General features: G+C 39.8%; 1 protein-coding gene across 1 annotated transcript in view; it reads left to right on the plus strand.

Moving 5' to 3' along the window:
* zmym2 (zinc finger, MYM-type 2) overlaps positions 1-16,072 on the plus strand; it is a 41,392-nt gene that overhangs the window by 13,259 nt on the left and 12,061 nt on the right. The window contains exons 7-18 of the mRNA XM_030080428.1: positions 1,266-1,478; positions 4,031-4,181; positions 5,141-5,256; positions 6,690-6,815; positions 7,687-7,837; positions 9,767-9,939; positions 10,604-10,769; positions 11,060-11,088; positions 11,337-11,478; positions 12,003-12,124; positions 12,402-12,552; positions 13,597-13,734. Of these exons, the coding sequence (XP_029936288.1) occupies positions 1,266-1,478; positions 4,031-4,181; positions 5,141-5,256; positions 6,690-6,815; positions 7,687-7,837; positions 9,767-9,939; positions 10,604-10,769; positions 11,060-11,088; positions 11,337-11,478; positions 12,003-12,124; positions 12,402-12,552; positions 13,597-13,734 (1,678 nt within the window). The remainder of the gene's footprint in view (positions 1-1,265; positions 1,479-4,030; positions 4,182-5,140; positions 5,257-6,689; positions 6,816-7,686; positions 7,838-9,766; positions 9,940-10,603; positions 10,770-11,059; positions 11,089-11,336; positions 11,479-12,002; positions 12,125-12,401; positions 12,553-13,596; positions 13,735-16,072) is intronic.

Genomic DNA, 16,072 nt, shown 5'->3' on the forward strand with positions numbered 1-16,072 from the left:
ACCTCTAACTCTCTCTCTGTCTCTTTTTCTCTGCCTCACATTTGTCTGATCTTCTCATCTGGAAAAACATAAACTAAATGCAACAAAAGAATAAGCTCTGTTCCTAGATCAACAACGAAAGGAACCAATTATTGGAAGAGGGTTACGAGTGCGTATGTGCACACTGATTTTATTTTGGTTTTTCCTTGATTCCATCACATCACATTCCTTTTCCGTTTTTTGTCCTTAACCCTTTCTGTCGCTCTTTCTCACGCTCTAGCTTATTTAGAGCCCAGAAGCACCGTTTGTAGGCTCAAAGGGCTTTAAATGTCCACATGATTACAACAAACAAGACAAAAGGGAAGAACTCTTGAGAAGGATCACAGAGCGAGGGGGCTCCTTCCTGTCCAGTCAGGTGTGCAATAAATGCCAACCAGATGGGCTAATTATCAAAATTAAAGTAGTGAATATTACCAAATCAAAAAAAAAAAAATCTCCCTGCGAGCTTCTTTCCCCTTCCTATTTCTCTCTCTTTCTCAGCATGCCTACCTATTGTAGTGCTTTTTAAAAAGCATTCTCAGCACCATGCGTTTCATCTTTATTTTTATTTTTTATTTTTTTGGCCTAAATGATTTACAGGCTTGATAAACATTTCGTTATCAGGTCTAGAAAACTATGGAATTTTGAAATGGAAAGTCTGTGGCAACTCTGTCCTTACTAAATAAATAAATTGAATTAATCATCCTTGCCAACTTTCAACTCTGTGTGTGTGTGTGTGTGTGTGTGTGAGAGAGAGAGAGAGAGAGAGAGAGAGAGAGAGAGAGTTGAATTGAACTGGCGAGTATGGCCAATTCACGGGTCCTTGAGAGGCACTGTATTCTTATTCACCTTACATCTGTTGCAACAGTCAGTTTTACACATCTCAACGCAGAGGGGTTAAGTTACTCTTCAGCACACACTGTTACAAACACCTGTAAGCTGTATGCAGTATATGACAGAACCAGATGTTTAACTTTTCTCCATGGGAGGGGCTGTTGGATTAGATGAGATGCACAGGAACAAAGCTACTTGGTCCTGAATGAAAAATTTACCATTTAGTAGCCAGCTGGAAGACTTGGTAATCAGCCATCTGCCTGGCAGCCAGCAGTTATGAAAGCTTCTGAAACAGAATTTTATTTAATAAAGCTATTGCTGCCCCATTAGAATTTTGTTCTTTTTTATTTTTATTTTATTTTTTATTCTGCTGTTTGTTTGTTTGTTTGTTTGTTTGTTTTTTGTCTGCACAGATCCGGCACGAAGTGAGCTTTAAGACCGTGACCCACAAGATCTGCAGTGATGCATGTTTCAATGTTTACCGCATGGCCAACGGCTTGATCATGAACTGCTGCGAGCAGTGTGGTGACTACCTGCCCAGCCGAGCCTCAGCCAACCACTTCCTACTGGTGGACGGCCAGCAGAAACGCTTCTGCTGCCAGAACTGCATCAGGGAGTACAAGCAGGTACTGTGGCCCCAACCAGAGACTGTGACTGTAAAGTTGCAAAATTGGAGCTTATGTCAGTGTTTCCTTTTATAATCATCTACCTGTGGTCCTTCCCTGGAAAATTGTCCTCACAGCTTGAAAAATGTAAATACAGTAAAATGTATTGCTTTGCCTCATTGCTCACCCTTTCTGAATATATATATATATATATATATATATATATATATATATATATATATATATATATATAAAAAAAAAACATTTATAATTGCAGTAACAGCACAACTCTTTAAATATAATGATATGAATATCCAAGTAAGAGTGAACAGCAACTTCTGTTGGAACCGATCCTGGAATAGGCCCAGGAGTGAACCTGGGTCTCCAAGTCAAAATTGCTCCTTCCTCCACATCAAAAGAATATTCTATAGAAAACAATAACTGTGCACTCACTTAGGCAATCTCTTTTGTCACTGTATGGCACCTTGTTTAGTAGTTGTGTCTGGCAGCTTTCCTTGCCAGACTTGTGGATGTTGCACCCAGGCTTTGTCGTGGTGAAGTCAGTGGAACCATCTGTCCGCTGAGAGCCAGTTGCAGCAGTCACTTTACATTTGCATAAAGTTGAACTTTTTCAGTGTTGTCACATAGTTACTGAGATCTTGTCACCAGCCATCAGCCCGCCCTCTGTCACTCTGTCGCCGAGCACTCCAAACTAGAAAGCACTCAGTTGAGTACGTACCTCTGCCAGCACTATGCTGTTGTCAACATATGTCAGTTCCACCTGTTGGATATTCACCAAAGGTAAATCACTCTTGCCACCGCACCACCTTTGGCCAATCTTTGTGAAATGTGAATCACTTCTTCCTTTTCACAAAGTTTCATGGTGTTATGTGAATCCATTTGTAAGTTACATGCATTTTTTTATGAAAAGTCACACCCCACTTTGGCCAGTTGGGTTGATAATCAGTTCTTCCTTGATCCTTGATCACGATCTGCCTCTTAAAGCAACTACAAGGAGTTTTTAACTGGTTATGAAACAGTCTCAGTAATACTGTAATACTGATAACACTCTATATGACCTACACAACAAAGACCATCAGCGATAATATTGGCTATTTTTATGTGGTTATTAAAAATTCCTGTCACTGGTTCAGTATCTCTGCAGAATCAGACAAAGCAATGTACGACACAGACCGACAGCCCATGTCAACTTAACTTGTTTGTCATCATCTGGTTTAAAACCAAAGTATCTTCAAATGAAATACTTTCAGGAACTAAACAACAATCTCGTGTTGAAACTTGGAAGAAGGATTTTCTCATTGATGTGTTTATGGAGGGCTTTTCAGCTTCACCTTAATTCTAGTTTTGATCTCATGGTGCATGTTGCATATTTAAACATTTTGAATTTTGGATCAATTTGCTGTATATGTTTACCAGTGATTGCTTAAGATGAATTGTGGAGCTAATAGGAGCTACTTTTTGTTCATTTCTATCATTTCTCTAGAGTTGAAGTACTCTCACAGCATTTCCTATTCTGACACAGTAGAGAAACAAGTGTTAAAGGAATTTGAGACATTAAGTATGTTTGTAGTTCCCCAGGAGTGCATATGTGTATGCTGGATGTAAATCTATTAACATGGAAGGAAACTATGCTTTATTACATTACATTACAACAGTTTTGTCCACTGGCCATGATGGTTAGTGCAGCTCTAGTATTTACCAACCAGGAGTACAGTAAGCCCTCCAAATGGTGGTTGGCAGGGTGAAATGAGACATAGGTCGCTAACTGTTTTCCATCCCATGATATCACAAACACAAGCCAGCCCTCACCACACCTCTGGAGCTATTTTAAACCTTCAGTAATTCCGTTTTTACTGAAAGTGCTAGAACTACGTTTTGTTGCTAAGCAATATTAACCAGAACTTACAGACTGCAATTGTATTTGTTGCTTGGCAACAGCAGCTTATTGAACATTCTATTAGGAAGTATAAGAAAGCATTTGGGCCATACTGATTTTAGTGGTGTAACTCGTTCTAGTTAGATACCTCAGAGCTGGCTGTATTCTCGGGGTGCGTTGGAACAGAAGGATGCAAGGTGACTGGTCAAGTAATGACCTCACCTTACCTCACCTTAAAGCAGAGAGGAGGGACTAATCAATGAAATCACCTGCTGGAGGTTTTGGTTGGAATAAAAACCTGCAGCCTCTTGACCCTCCATGGGACCAGTTTGACACCCCTGTTATAGCATTTAGCCCCATTGACCTCCATATATTCTACTCCATTTAGCAAGTGCTCAGCACTGCCCCCCATGGCCAAAATACTGTACTGCACTCTTTTCTTATGTCTCACTGCAGGCAATGGCCACAGTGTTGGCCAGACTTTCTTTATAGGCTTTGACAGCAACTTGCTGTATGTTGTAATATGCTGCTGTAAATGGTGTATATTTGGTAATTAAAGCATCAGTGAGCTTAGTGAATGACCTACTAACATTTCAATAAATCATGGCAGTGGTTATGGTGGAATTTCAGGCATGCCCCATGTTTGACATCTCATGTGCTGTTTCCTCTGTGCTAGGTCCACAGTAAGCTGGCAAGCTGTGTGACTTGCAAAACCCTGATCAAGACGGGTGAGGTGCTGCACAGCCTTGGGGCCGGAGGCACCATGGGCTCCTACTGCTCTGTCAGCTGCATGAACAAGGGCAAGATGGCATCCACCTCCGCCCTAAGTAAGTGCCAGTAATGGAAATACACAGGACAGGAAGTTTCCCAGGATGCATCTGTAGTTCAGAAAACTCCAAAGCGATAGTCAAACTCTCTTGTTTGTCCAGTGGCATCCAGAATTCACCTGCTACTTTCAGTCTCTTGCCAGCAAATGCAGTTCCAGGATATAATAATACCTTTTAAATGATGCTTTGTTACCTGCCAGAATGGTTGATGAGTAGGGGTAATTTCCACCCTGATAATAAACAAACATTTTTATTTTTCCTCATCCAGACATGGATTCAGGTTTTACATGTCATGACAAAACAAAAGATACAAAAGATGAAAACGAAAAAAACGAAAATGTCACTGAAAATTATCCTGAATGAACTAAATGATCCTGGAAAATCAAAAGTATACATAGTAGCCCAGGATGTATATAAAGCGTACATCTTGGGCTGCTAATTCACAATACTGTATTTCTATCTCTCCATTCAATTCCATATCACAGCAGCACTTAATGCTTAAGGTGCTGACAACAAACATAACATATACAACATAAACAAACAGATTACACCAATACAAAAAAAAAAAAAAAATCCCATACCCATTCTCTGTTGAAGTTAAATGTTCCCTTTCTTGTTATTTTCCTATTTGATTTGGAAAGTAGATCCGGCCGGTAAGGTAAATATTGAAGTGAATGGAGAGACAGATATATGGTGTAGTTTTTCCTTGATTAGCAGCCCAGGGGAGCACAGAGCAGCTAATGATGGTATTTCACCACCATGTGGACGTAACCCAAGTAACCCAAAACTCTACCAGTTTAATTTTGTGTTAAACGTGGACTTCACGCAACAATTTACAAAAAGGCATAGATACAGTATTAAGAGGAATATGAAAATCTGTTAAAGAAGATAAAAATTACAAGTGTGTGCGATCACAAATAAAGTTTATCTGAGTTTTTAATGTCTGTCTTTGTGTGCAGACGCAGAGCCCACATGTCACTTCTGCAAGAGGAATTCATTACCCCAATACCAAGCCACATTGCCAGAGGGAAACATCCTCAACTTCTGCAGCTCACAGTGTGTCACCAAGTTCCAGGTGGGAGCTCACTGTCTCACGTCAAACAGAAAAAAACTAAATCTGATCAGTTTTTAAAAAGTTCATTTGAAAATGAAGAAAAATAATGTCGAAATTGGCTGCCACCATCGTCTTTTATGACTTACTTCTGAATCTGATGTGCATTCATATTGCAAACAACTCTCTCTCTAAAGTTTATACAGTCCAATTATTGCATTGTAACAAACAACTGTAGCATCTCAGCAGCTGCATGACTGTAACACAGTGCTGCTGTAAACTAGCCTATGTGCTCAGTTGACTTTCCTGGGTAAATTTAAAAAAAGAGAGAGCATGGACAAGATGGCCTCTGATCTTATTATAAAGCACTGGAGGAATGCCATGCTTTTACCTCTGTTTAGTGTGTAAGTGCTTTGGCATTTCTGTATTTTCAGCCGTTGAAAATGTTTTTCTTTTCAACTTCCTTAGGCTAACTGACAAAATGGTGAATAGTCTCTGAACTAGAGGATCTTTATCTAACTTTGTGCTGCTCAAGGAAATAGCCGTTTGCTCTGTCTAAGGGTAGGGTACCTGACTTTTATATCAATTACTCCGTCCAGTTCCATAGTGCGGAAAACAGGTTCCAAAATAACACTTTTAGCACATAAACCAATGCAAACAAAATGGATTTTGCCAATATGAGTTTCTGGTACCCACATTTTGAGGAAATTACTTGGCTCATTTCTTGTAATTTTCTTTTTTTTCTTTTTTTTCTTTTTTTTAGATTTTTTTTGGCATTTCTGCTTTGTTTGACAGTGACAGTAGAGAGAGACAGGAAAGGCAGATGAGAAAGAGGGGATGACATGCAGCAAAGGGCCTGAGGTTGGTTTCGAACCCAGGGCGCTGCGTTCAGGACTCAGCATTAGCACATGGTACACAATCTTATCTGGTGAGCTACTGGGGCACCCCTTGTTATTTTCATATGTAGATTTGAAAGTAGATCCAGCTGGTAGCGTCTGCAGGAAACTTCTGCATTGTAACGTTGCACCAGGAAGAAATGACTTGATAGTACTTTGACAAAATAATTGGTACTGGGGTTGTTGTTTTGTAAATTGGCATAATCCACTTTGTTGGTGTTGATTTAGCTTTTCTTTTCTGTTTTGCTGTGGAAGTGAATGGAGAGACAGAAATACAGTAATACAGTAGCCCAGGACAACACAGAGCAATATTTCACCACCAAGTGGACTCATAACATGTCCATGTAACTATGTAAGTCTATTTAGATATGTAATCTATTCATTAAACTACTTGAAGTGTAATCAGTACGTCAAGTAGTATAATGAATAACTTCATCAGCATAACTGATTATGTTTAATATGTATCATGGTGATTTGGACAGGTCAGGTGTTTCCTGTCGTTTCAGCTGCAAGTTAAAGAAGTTTGTCATGTTTTTCTGAGCAGTCTGTCTTCCTTTTCAGAATGCTACTCTTCAAACAGCCACCAACGGCCAGACCACCCTCTCCACTACAAACAACAGCGTCCAGCTCAAATGTAATTACTGTCGCGGCACCTTCAGCTTAAAGCCTGAAACCCTGGAGTGGGAGGTGAGGCTGACCTTAGTAGTCGTGTGACTGATATACAAACATTCTCACAGTCATGTCTTTTTTTCCGCGTATACAGCGATACAGTACTGTTTGTGCTATACCAAATTGTTAACCTGGTTACCAGTATATGCCCAAATACCAATTTTGATTCTAAAATGATACATTATTAAACAAAACAATTTTGACTTGTATTATTTTTTGACAAATCACCATCAAAAGCCTTCCCAGTATGTTGAAGAGTGGGAAGATAGACAATAAAAAGTGCTAATTAAGGACCATATTAAGCTACATAATTGAAACATTTAGTTAGAGAAGATGCTTTCCCCTCTCCACTGAATTTAGCCTAATAAGCCTATTTAATTTTACAAAAATAATGTGCACAAAATGTTCACATCATAAAACATGGAAGATGTAGGTTTAGTTGTTTTCTAGCCGTCCTATAATAAGACATCTCTTAATAAATTTGAGAGTGATAACTGTTAGCAAACCCATGTCTAACATTAGATCTACCTTAACATTTTTAACCTTAACTGACAAGGAAAACAGTGGGAATGTTGTTTGAAAACCTGACAAGGAAAACAGTGGGGATCTTGTTTGAAAACACTGTATTGAAATAATTGTCTTTGGAGTGGAAACAGTGGGTGTCTTGTTTATTTAGAGAAATCTGAATTTTGCTAGTGGGAATCCAGAGGGTGATCCAGCAGTCATACAGGCTGGTGATATAAAAAGTTACATGTCCTATTTTTTTATATGAAAAGGGTGCATATTTCCACTTTAAAGGTGACAGATGCGGGTTAGGAAAGTAACTCTGTGTCTAGAATCTCTCCAGAAGTGCATTTATTTAAACATGCTTGTGTGTTTTTGTCTTCAGGATAAGGTCTATCAGTTCTGCAGTAAGACATGCTGTGAGGACTACAAGAAGCTCCACTGCATCGTGACTTTCTGCGAGTACTGTCAAGAGGAGAAGACGCTGCATGAGACGGTCAAATTCTCTGGGGTCAAGAGACCGTTTTGCAGTGAAGGTACTAAAACACACCTCCCCTCTTTCCTTGACTGTGTCAGTCACTGCCACAGTCTGAAAGACAGCAGAAATCACTCTCTAGGATACTTCATAAATGCAGGCAATTTACCTGAAGTGGTCAGACTGAATGGTTGGGTCCCATGGTGGCTGTTCCTCTCTCTGCCTCTAGATGGTGCACTCTGAACAAACAAGTTTAAAATTTCTTGTATGATGCATCTTCAGGTGAAGTGCCAAGATGAGGATGAAACCTGTCAGTTTTGGTGACCCAAAGATCTTGGGTCACCAAAGATTTTCTCAAGTGCTATCAGCAGGCCAAATTGTTAATATTAGTATATGATATTTCACTTTAATATCTCAAAAACTGTTTTTCATGTGTGTGATGTCTTCACCGTTCTCGTAGCATATGATGGAAAAGTAAAAATCAAACTATTTAGAAACCAGAAATGGAATATCCATGCTACCTGATGTAATCTCTGTCTTAGTCTCTCCTACATTTTATTGAGAGTAATGGACACAGGAAAAAAAACTGTGTTTATTTTACAACTTGTTTCACACATTTGTTGCATTCTGTGGTGATTTTCAGTCTAACTGCAGTGGAAACCAGACTGTTTACCCCTGTAGAGGTTTTCTGTGCTGAAAAACAACATTTAAAAAAACAACCCAGGAAGGAAGAACATTTTTGGGTCATGGAAGCCCTCTGGCTTAAGACCTATTCTTATGGGACAAATATTACCTGGAGACGACCAGTGATATAGTTGGAATTGTGGAATAATTGCAGCGATTGATTTGAGTCTTTTGCCAATCTGCTGTTTCTGTAATTTGCAAGGAAAAAATGCAGCACAAATTACTGGTATTGTTTTGGTGAAGAGAGGTGCCCTGATAATGCTAATCCCATGTGTATCAAACTCTGTAAATTGAGCTGGGACTTTCTTGTTCTTCTTCTTTTAGACATGAGATTTGTGTCTTCCTGATGTCATAAAAAATGGGGGCAGTAGTACAACGCATAGAGGAAGGTTACAGCACAAACTACGAAGTGACAAACTGTTGCATCTCGATCTTACACAATTGTGTCTGAGGCACTGGTGATTTCAGTGAATTTTGTTGTCCTCTGGATTTACAATTTGTTTCAAAAGTTTTTGTCTGTAATATAAAAGGGTTCCCACACATGCTGGAAAACTTGGAAATTAACAGACTAGTTTTCCAGTCATGGAAAACACCTGGAAAATTGGAAAACTGATCAGATGTCCTGGAAATATGAGTGAGATCCTGGAAAATGATGAAGTTCGGCATTACTTATTTAGATGTTTTCCTCAGTTGACGTTACATATTTTTAACCCCTGACACCCTGTTTTAGCGCCCATTCATAATTGGTCGTCATGTTTTGGCATTCTGCAGCGTCATGTGCTGTTGAAGGTCAAACAGGTCAAAAACACAAGAAACCACCACTTTGGTCAACCCAGTGTTGTCAGCATGTTTGCATGATATTGACATGTTCTGAACATGTTCCTTCTTTTTAGCAAGATGCTATACAGTGCACAAACAACATGTTGACAAAGTGCGATGTGACAACAGTTTTACACAATTTTGAGCTATTTGGCCACTTTGTTAATTTTGAAACATTCAAAGATGACTTTCTGTGAGCAACAGCTAAGATGTGCACAAGTCATTGAACATGTATGTGAAAAAACCTGGAAAAGGAAGTGAGAACCCTGTATTAGTTGTGTACAAACAGGAACGTCAAGTAATGGAAAAGTCATGGAATTTGTTTATTATGGCCTCAGCGTGAGCTTTGATCCTCTGTCCTTCAATTGGCCTCTTTCCGCCACAGTTTTTGGTAGCTTGCTCGAAGCTAAATCAGAGACGTAAATTCTTTTGTGATTGGTCACTTCAGGATTTGCCAGTTGACGAATCATCTCTCTCTCCCTCCCAGGCTGTAAGCTGTTGTTTAAGCAGGACTTTATCAAGCGGCTTGGTCTGAAGTGTGTCACCTGTAACCACTGCAGCCAGTTGTGTAAGAGAGGTGTGACCCGGCAGCTGGGCAGCATGACGCGGGACTTCTGCAGCGAGGCCTGCGCCAAGAAGTTTCATGACTGGTACTACAAGGTCCGTTCTTGTGACCGTCACGCCCATATATCAGTTTATCCATAGCTCTTTTAATAAATACCACCATATTAGCCAGCTGGTGACACCCACCTCCAGTATGGTGGATATGGAGCAGTTTGATTGTATGTTTTCTTATATTATTCATCAGTGCTGCACTTCTTTCAGTGCAACATTTTGATCAGATTCCAAATGCAAACTTTATGTTTATTTAAGGTAATAAAGTAACAATAAAAATTGTGTTTTCAGATGCCAAAGAGGCAATTATTAAAATGTTTTGTGGAAAGAGAAAAAGGGAATTTTGTTCAGATGTTTAAATAAAATATTTCAAAATATATTCTTTAATATCATTGGATTAAATAGAGTGTTTTTGTGTCCCCTTGTCTCAATGCTTTCAGATACTTTCCATCCTGCCAAGAAAAAAATGCCTTGTTGTAACACTCAATATTGCTTTTATTTATTTTAAAAAAAATTTTTTTGGTTAGATGTAAAAATAGTGAATATTGGCACAAAATATTGACTATCAAGTGTGTCAGTTCGGAGATCTCAGTATCAGTTTTGGCCTAGTTTACATCATCTAAAATATCCAGGGTTCCCTTGGCCATTCATGGAAAATCAAGTATAGGTCTTTGCAAAAGCCCTGAACATTTCCCGTTGTGCCCACTAGGCGGCGCGCTGTGACTGCTGTAAGGTGCAGGGTAACCTGACGGAGTCGGTGATGTGGAGGGCAGAGATGAAGCATTTCTGTGACCAGGAGTGTCTACTGAGGTTCTACTGCCAGCAGAACGAGCCCATCATGGTGACACAGAAAGGCCCGGAGAACACCAGCATGGGTACTTACTCTGGTTTTATGTGTGTGTGTGTGTGTGTGTCTGTCTGTCTGTCTGTCTGTCTGTCTGTGTGCTCGCTTTAGAGAAACTTTTTTTGTTTGTTTGTTTGTTTGTTTTCACAAATTACTTTCTTAAGAATAATGACACATTTGCTCGTACAGATTAGAGAATGAAATTTTTTAGAGTTGTACTGTCAAAAGAATGTGTGCATGTGCCTTTGTGTGCTTATGCTACTGTGTGTGATTAAGTACACACACAGCACATATCTAATTTATAAAATTTCCTTCCAATAGGGTTTGAAGTTCAAGGTGCCAAACTTGGGGTAAGAATTAACTTACATGTTCCTGTGAAATATTACGTTTGCATTTTAAAATCATTACCTTATATTCTACATCTGATATTTTTAAAACATTTTTTAAGACTGTCCTACTTACCTACTTGTCCCTAAAAAATAATTTGTTGGATTGTTGCTCAATTGGCTATATTGCAGAGCAGGTGTTACATTGGCAAACAACATCTATTTCAGTTTGCGGTGATTCACTCTTGCCTCTGCTCCCTGTCCTGTTCTAGCTGCTGAACCAGGGCACTGTGGCGTACACCGGTGGAGGACTGGTGAGGGACGTCAAGAACAAGGCGGTGCTCTGCAAGCCGCTCACCCTCACCAAAGCTACCTACTGCAAGCCGCACATGCAGAGCAAACAGCTACAGACAGGTAAACACATCGCTGGAATTAGAAAAGTGCTGGAATTAAAGTTTACAGTGATCAACGCACAGCCTATACAGAGAGGAAGCTGAACAATGGCCATTAGCTGCTGTGAGACAGAAAAAGAGTGCAGTACCATCTTTAGGCTGTCAGAAGCAGCGCTGAGCACTTGGTAAACTCAGTAGAATATATGGCAGTCAGTGGTGCTAAAGTCTATATAATGATCACTACATTTGATTCCAAATATTTATCAATAATTGGCTACCTGCCATGAATTTCATGTCATAAACTACATGAATTATTTGAAGAGGCAAGATATTTCTGTTGGATCTCTGCTCTATTAAGCAAACTCATGGGTTTCTGTTATGAAAAAGTAAATTTGTTGTTTTTGTTTACTATAAGAATTGGGGAGCACCAGAAATTTGTAATGGTATTGCAACACACCAAAAAAACTCAGATCACACGATGCCCTTTTTAATGCTTTCACCAATATGTTTCTGTAATTCTGTGCTTTTGCACATCTGTGTCCCCAGATGTGGACGATGGTGTGAAGAGAGAGTATGTTCCTGTGCCCATCCCCGTGCCTGTCTTCATACCCGTTCCCATGAACATGTATTCCCAGGTCACCCCAGCGCCCGTCTCCCTTCCCGTACCCGTAAGTCACAACAAACACTCGAGTTTGAGGGTTGACAGTTCATGATGACTTATGAGTTATGCAGGCTAATAGAGGTTAAAACTTAATACAGATTAAACATAATGTTTAATCTATGGTTAGTAAATGTTGAGTTTACTCACCTGCCACTCAGCAGCCACACTAGGAGACCGGCTGCACTGGGCAGCTCCTAGCTGGAGAACAAGGGTAACAATATGGCAAAGCTGTGACGTGAGCTGTGACCTTGCTGAGATGTTTTGTTGTGTCATATCCCATCCAGGTTCCAGTGCCTGTGTTCCTGCCCACCACCCTCCAGGGGGCAGAGCAGATCGTCCAGACCATTAGCGAGCTGAAGACCAAGGTGCCCTCTGACCCTCTGGAGGCTGACCTGTTGTCCATGGCCGAGATGATCGCAGAGGATCAGAAGCCAGGTCAGTTCATGATGGGGTTGTGCATCTAGATGAAGACATCAGGGACTGGGTTTAAGCAAAATTGAGCTTTGGTGGGGTGTTGGGTTGTATAGTATTATGAGTCCACATGATGGTAAAATATCCTCGTTGGTTGCTCTGTACTCCTCTGGGTTGCTAATCCACAATACTGTATTTCTATCTCCATACCAAAATTCAGTTTGGTTTTAAATCTTCCTGCTCTTAAGTAAATGAAAATATAGGCTAGTGTGAGACACTGAAATGAGAAAGCACATGCAGAGACAAATATGATGCTCAGGTTGATTTTAAAATGCTTTAAGAGCCAGAGCCTTCCTCAAGATGTGCTGCTTTTGTAGGAATACACCACCTTAAACTTCAGTATTTTTCAGTATTTCTTTCTTCAACTGTAAGAAGTTGATTTAAACGTAAAAAAAAAAAACATACCCCTTCATTGCATATATTTATAAGCTTTTTCCAGACAGGTTTGGCATCATTGACTGTCAGATTTCCTATCCCCTATCAGCGGACATTATGATCAACACCAACCAGTGTTGAAATGCAGTTGTTAAATTAAGATAACAAAAAATTAAAAATGGAACTTTATGAATAAAAGTCCATGAACTAATTTAGAAAAGTATCGCAGTCTTGAACTTTACTGGTCTTATCAGGAGATTATAACACAGTCAGAAACTTGATAGTTTACTCAAAGCTTTAACTGTCAGTTTCCCCCAGTAAATATTGTATATATTAATACATTCACAGATCAATTCAGAATATTCAAAATATAAAATTCAATTCAAAATATAAAATTTAAGTCTTAAGTTGGTATTTTTTTTATTTGTTCATTTATTCATTTCTTTTATTTTTTTTCTTGCACCTCTTTTGTAGTACTCTGATTTACAGTGATTGATATTGTGATCTGTTCTTTTTTTGATTAGGTACATTTTATTGTATTACAACATACTGTGTGACTGGAGAAGTTCTTAAAATATAAAGGCTGCAGACACCCAGCTGACAACCAAAACCCAGCCTTGTCGTATATTTCAGATGTGAAGGTGATGAAGGTGAAGAGGGAGCGCAGAGAGGGGGAGTCCTCCTCTTCCTCCAGCAGTAGCTCTGAGGAAGAGGAGGAAGAGGACGACAAGTATGAGCCCGACCTGGACCTGGAGACAGACTTCCCTCAAGGTCAGTGCCTACATGTAGACTGAGAAGTCGTGTCCCGTTGGCCCTGTGAGGCACTTTCATTTAGGAAAAGTTATTGTCATAAACATCAGAGGCTTTTGAATGTTTTGCTCAAAGGCAGAATGAGTAGGATTTGTCAGTTGTGGTTTGTAAACACAACATTCAAAGTTGGACTCTCCTCCCTCACGAAGCTAACCTTTAGCAGCTAGTTTTTCTTTCCTAGGATGGCAACGGAAAGAAATGACCGCCCAAAATGAAATGTTGCCATTGTAGGAAAAAAACTTTGGCACCTGTCTGACAGGACAGATCAGACCATCCTTCATCCCCATCCTCTCGTTTTTCCACATCTGCGATTTTCATAGCTTCCTATTGGATGTGGTGCTACTGATCTGGTACGGTGTTCTGTTATTGGCTGGAAGCTAAACACCCACTGCCCAAAGGCTGACAACCTAAAAGTGTCCTCTGTCATGTCATGTCTGAAAGCCAAACTTGTGCACACACACTGTGCAGTGTGTGTGCACAAGACGTGATTGGACAGAGGTAGTGACGCTCTCTACATGATTGATTGTTTTGATTGTTTGATTTTAACAAATGAGATTACAGCTTTAGGAGCAGTAACAAAAGGCTGATGTTTTTTTTCTCAGTGCATTTATTTTGACTCAGACCCTTAAAGTTGTGACGGAAGAAAGTTACCTTCACAATTTTAAAGAACACATGAAGAAACAGCTGAATATGAGCATCAGTCTAGTTTGCCCTTGCTTCTTGTGCAAGGCTTTAATTGGCTATCAAATATGTGACATAATTGTTTCAGATTACATTCTCACGCAAAACAAACTGCACCACAGTTCTCAGTTCACTCCCCTGTTGAAGTTATTTGGTGATCAACATGTTTTTTTTTCCTACCTGGCCAAACAAAACTGATCTCATGACGTAAGCACTCCAAACTGCTCCGAAGATGCGTTGTGTGAACAAACAGTGTTGTGACAGAAACCTCAGCATCAATCAGACAATCTGTTGATAGCACATTTCTCTGTCTGACTGTCTGACCTCTCTCAATCATTCTCTGGTCACTTGCGATGTGTCTCTTATGTAACATCATCTGACTGCATGGGTTTTTTTTAATGGAACAGCACAGTAACTGAGATTAAAATTCCTCTCCCTGGTTATTTCTGGCCTGTCACTGTCACCCCTATCAGGGCAGAGGCCTTCGGGTTTGGTGTACTGTCTGAAGGGAAGGGGGACGTCTTCATTTAAAGAGAGGAGCAACCCTGAATCAGGGGTGTCAGTTATTATTCTAGGTGGTGGATGTCAGATTTTTGCTTCTCTCCAATCGCTTCAGTTGCCCAAGATGATGTAGTATAGCACGTGGAGAGAATCCCAGACCTGTTAAGTCTTCTGAGGGCATCAAGGATCAAATTAAATAAGTAGTAAATTGAACTGTGACACACTCAGCCTTTCTTTTGGTTTTTCTTATGATGACTATGTCGGCAAATTGGATTTAATAGCATGATGTCCAAAAAAAAAAAATCCAAAGTAACTCCAAAAGAAAGCCCAAGTCAGGATTTTTGCACTGCACTTTTTTTTTTTGTTTTTTGCAGAATAATCTTGTCACTGGCTTTGATCTAGCGGAGACGTTGATTTTCTTTGGGCGGTTAACCCACAGATGATTGGCTAATTCAGCTAACCCCATAACACACTCTCACTCCCTCACCCACCACTGTTTCATCTAATATCCCAAGCCAGGATTCTACCCAGATCCAAGGAGCACAGCAGATATTAACATCAGATTCTGTGGTTGGGTCACACCTTTCAGCAGTCTTCTCACTTTTCTTGCAAATAAAATACAGCAAATTTCCTTGTAAATTATTATTTTTTATGTATTCATTTTGTATGTATGCTTATAATTGCAGAAAAACAAATTCCAGTGACTCACAGTCCTCACTCAGTGTGTTTGCAAATCCTTTTAAATGTCTTCTCTAAATGTGAAGCCTTTAATAGTCTCAAAGCCAGAAGAGTAAAGCCGTAAAGCCTTAAAAATAAGTTTCAGAGATCTTGAAAATGCTGTTGTTTACCGTTTCTCTGTCCTGGTCACTTACCTTACCAGTGAATTCATTAGTGGTGGTTATGTAACTGCAGCTGCTGGATGTTTGGAATATTGGAGTAGTTGCAGGCAGCCAGCAGCTAATTCACATTTCATTCCCGTCTCTCCGAGGGAGGGTTTAGAGAACTACGTGTTGTCCCTGTTAAATTGAGCTAAGCTTTGATCCAGTCTGGAGCGTCTCAGCCCATCAGCTTAGCACAGGGGAGGAAACCCAGAGTTCCCACTCTTTTACGGAAATCT

Source organism: Myripristis murdjan, chromosome 21, assembly GCF_902150065.1.
Source record: "Myripristis murdjan chromosome 21, fMyrMur1.1, whole genome shotgun sequence".
NCBI classification, from domain to species: Eukaryota; Metazoa; Chordata; class Actinopteri; order Holocentriformes; family Holocentridae; genus Myripristis; species Myripristis murdjan.